Below are 1,789 nucleotides of genomic sequence, written 5' to 3'. Positions count from 1 at the left end.
TTTTATTATTTTTCTGTTTACTTGTTTGGTTTGTGGATGGAGGTAGGATAGTATAAATGCAATATGTAAAAATATTGGTACAAACACTCACTTCACTTCTAATTAATCTCTCTGTTACTTGCGCATAACGGTTACGCTTACAACTGTAAACCACCTTCAAGGGTACATTTAAGTGATAAATTGATTAAAACGTGTAGATACAACTGTACACAAATGCGTACATACTGTGCGTTATACAGCAGTTCATCATTATTTAAAACAGTATTGTGCAACAGTATTAAAAAAAATAGTGAGTCATCAAACGGACCCATTTTCCGCTCTTGGGCGTTTCAAATTCTGGAACAATGAGAATTAAATCAAATAAATTTATATTTTACAGATATTCACTTTATAGATGCAAAATGACAGTCAGACATGGCCTCTATATTACCTTAGAAGCCATAAATTCACCAATTCGAAATGCTGATCTCGTAAAAAGATCGATGAAATCCCGCCTCGTCTCTTCATTGAAATAACAGCAAAATGGGAATTAAAACTTTGTCATCCCTTCAGTATAATAAAGAAACAGACAAAAATGACATCCATATAGAAAACACAACCTTCCAAACATCCTTAGAACTCGTAATAAAATAACCGCGAAAAAACGAAATAGTAACGCCGTAAAAATATCACAAAAACGTCACCCATTCAAAACGAATATAACCCTAATAGACCGAAAACCTCCTTCCATTATCAATTCACAAACCCTGCACACCACAAAAAAAAACATCTAAAAAATCCCTATAAATAAATAACCCACCAAACCTCCCACAATTCCCTCACAAACCTCTAAAAAGAATAAAAACGAAATAGTGACCCCGTACGACGAACGCGACCCGCCACCATCGCCCATTCAAACCCAATGTAAACAAATCGAACTTCATCAAGAGAGGAGACTACGAAATACTCTACTGAAGATCCGTGGGAAAAAAAGGCGAAAATGCCGTGCGAGATCATCACGCTCCAGCTCGGCCAGTGTGGCAATCAGAGTAAGAGATGGAGCGAAGTATTTTAAGGTAGAATAAGTCGAGAATTAGGATGGAATTTAGTGTGAAACGAGCATGAGTTCTGCGGCGACGAGATTCCCGCGTAATGAAAGGTCGGGGTTTAAGTGTTCTTTGTGTTTTTAATTTTCGGTTTATTTATATCTTGTCGTGTTAATTATCTAATTTAGAAGGGTGTGTTATCGTATGACTTTAAATTGGTACTAAGAAAGGATGATTCGTGAGATTATTCCATTAGAAAATTTTTACAATAGTTTGTTAGACTGATGTGAATTTGAAATATCAGAGTTAATTTTAAGCAGATTGAAATGTTTTTCATTTAAATCTGTATAAAATTACTAACATTGAAGATATTGTTTTTCATTGATATTTAGAAGCACCACATCATGATGTCAGTAATTTGTGACTGGACAGTCTTACTATATTATACTGCTAGATTCCAGACTGTCTTTGGGAAAATAAATATGCAAATGCAAAGAAAATCAGGTTATGAAGAAATTTTTATTATTTTACAAAGGAGTTTTTATGTCTTTGCACTAAGCACTCTCCTGACAACATTTGTTCCATGTAACACAGAATAAAGATAATTAATTCTTCCTGTATATTTCACTTTAAGTTGTATATATCTATACAACTTCATTTTGTATGCAGATGGAATTTATTTATATAATTAATGATTGCACAAACATAATCAAAGGACATTATCACAAAGAGATGGAGGTAAATATGACCAATTATGGTAATAA

At 33.5% G+C, this 1,789-nt stretch overlaps 1 protein-coding gene across 1 annotated transcript in view; it reads left to right on the top strand.

Moving 5' to 3' along the window:
* The first annotated feature begins 890 nt into the window (after window positions 1-890).
* LOC119585056 (tubulin gamma-1 chain) overlaps window positions 891-1,789 on the top strand; it is a 9,384-nt gene continuing 8,485 nt past the window's right edge. The window contains exon 1 of the mRNA XM_037933674.1: window positions 891-1,028. Coding sequence (XP_037789602.1) covers window positions 980-1,028 — 49 coding nt within the window. The 5' untranslated portion in view covers window positions 891-979. The remainder of the gene's footprint in view (window positions 1,029-1,789) is intronic.

Source organism: Penaeus monodon, chromosome 19, assembly GCF_015228065.2.
Source record: "Penaeus monodon isolate SGIC_2016 chromosome 19, NSTDA_Pmon_1, whole genome shotgun sequence".
NCBI classification, from domain to species: domain Eukaryota; kingdom Metazoa; phylum Arthropoda; class Malacostraca; order Decapoda; family Penaeidae; genus Penaeus; species Penaeus monodon.
Note: the sequence above shows the minus strand (reverse complement) of the source record. Positions and strands in the feature narration are given on the sequence as shown.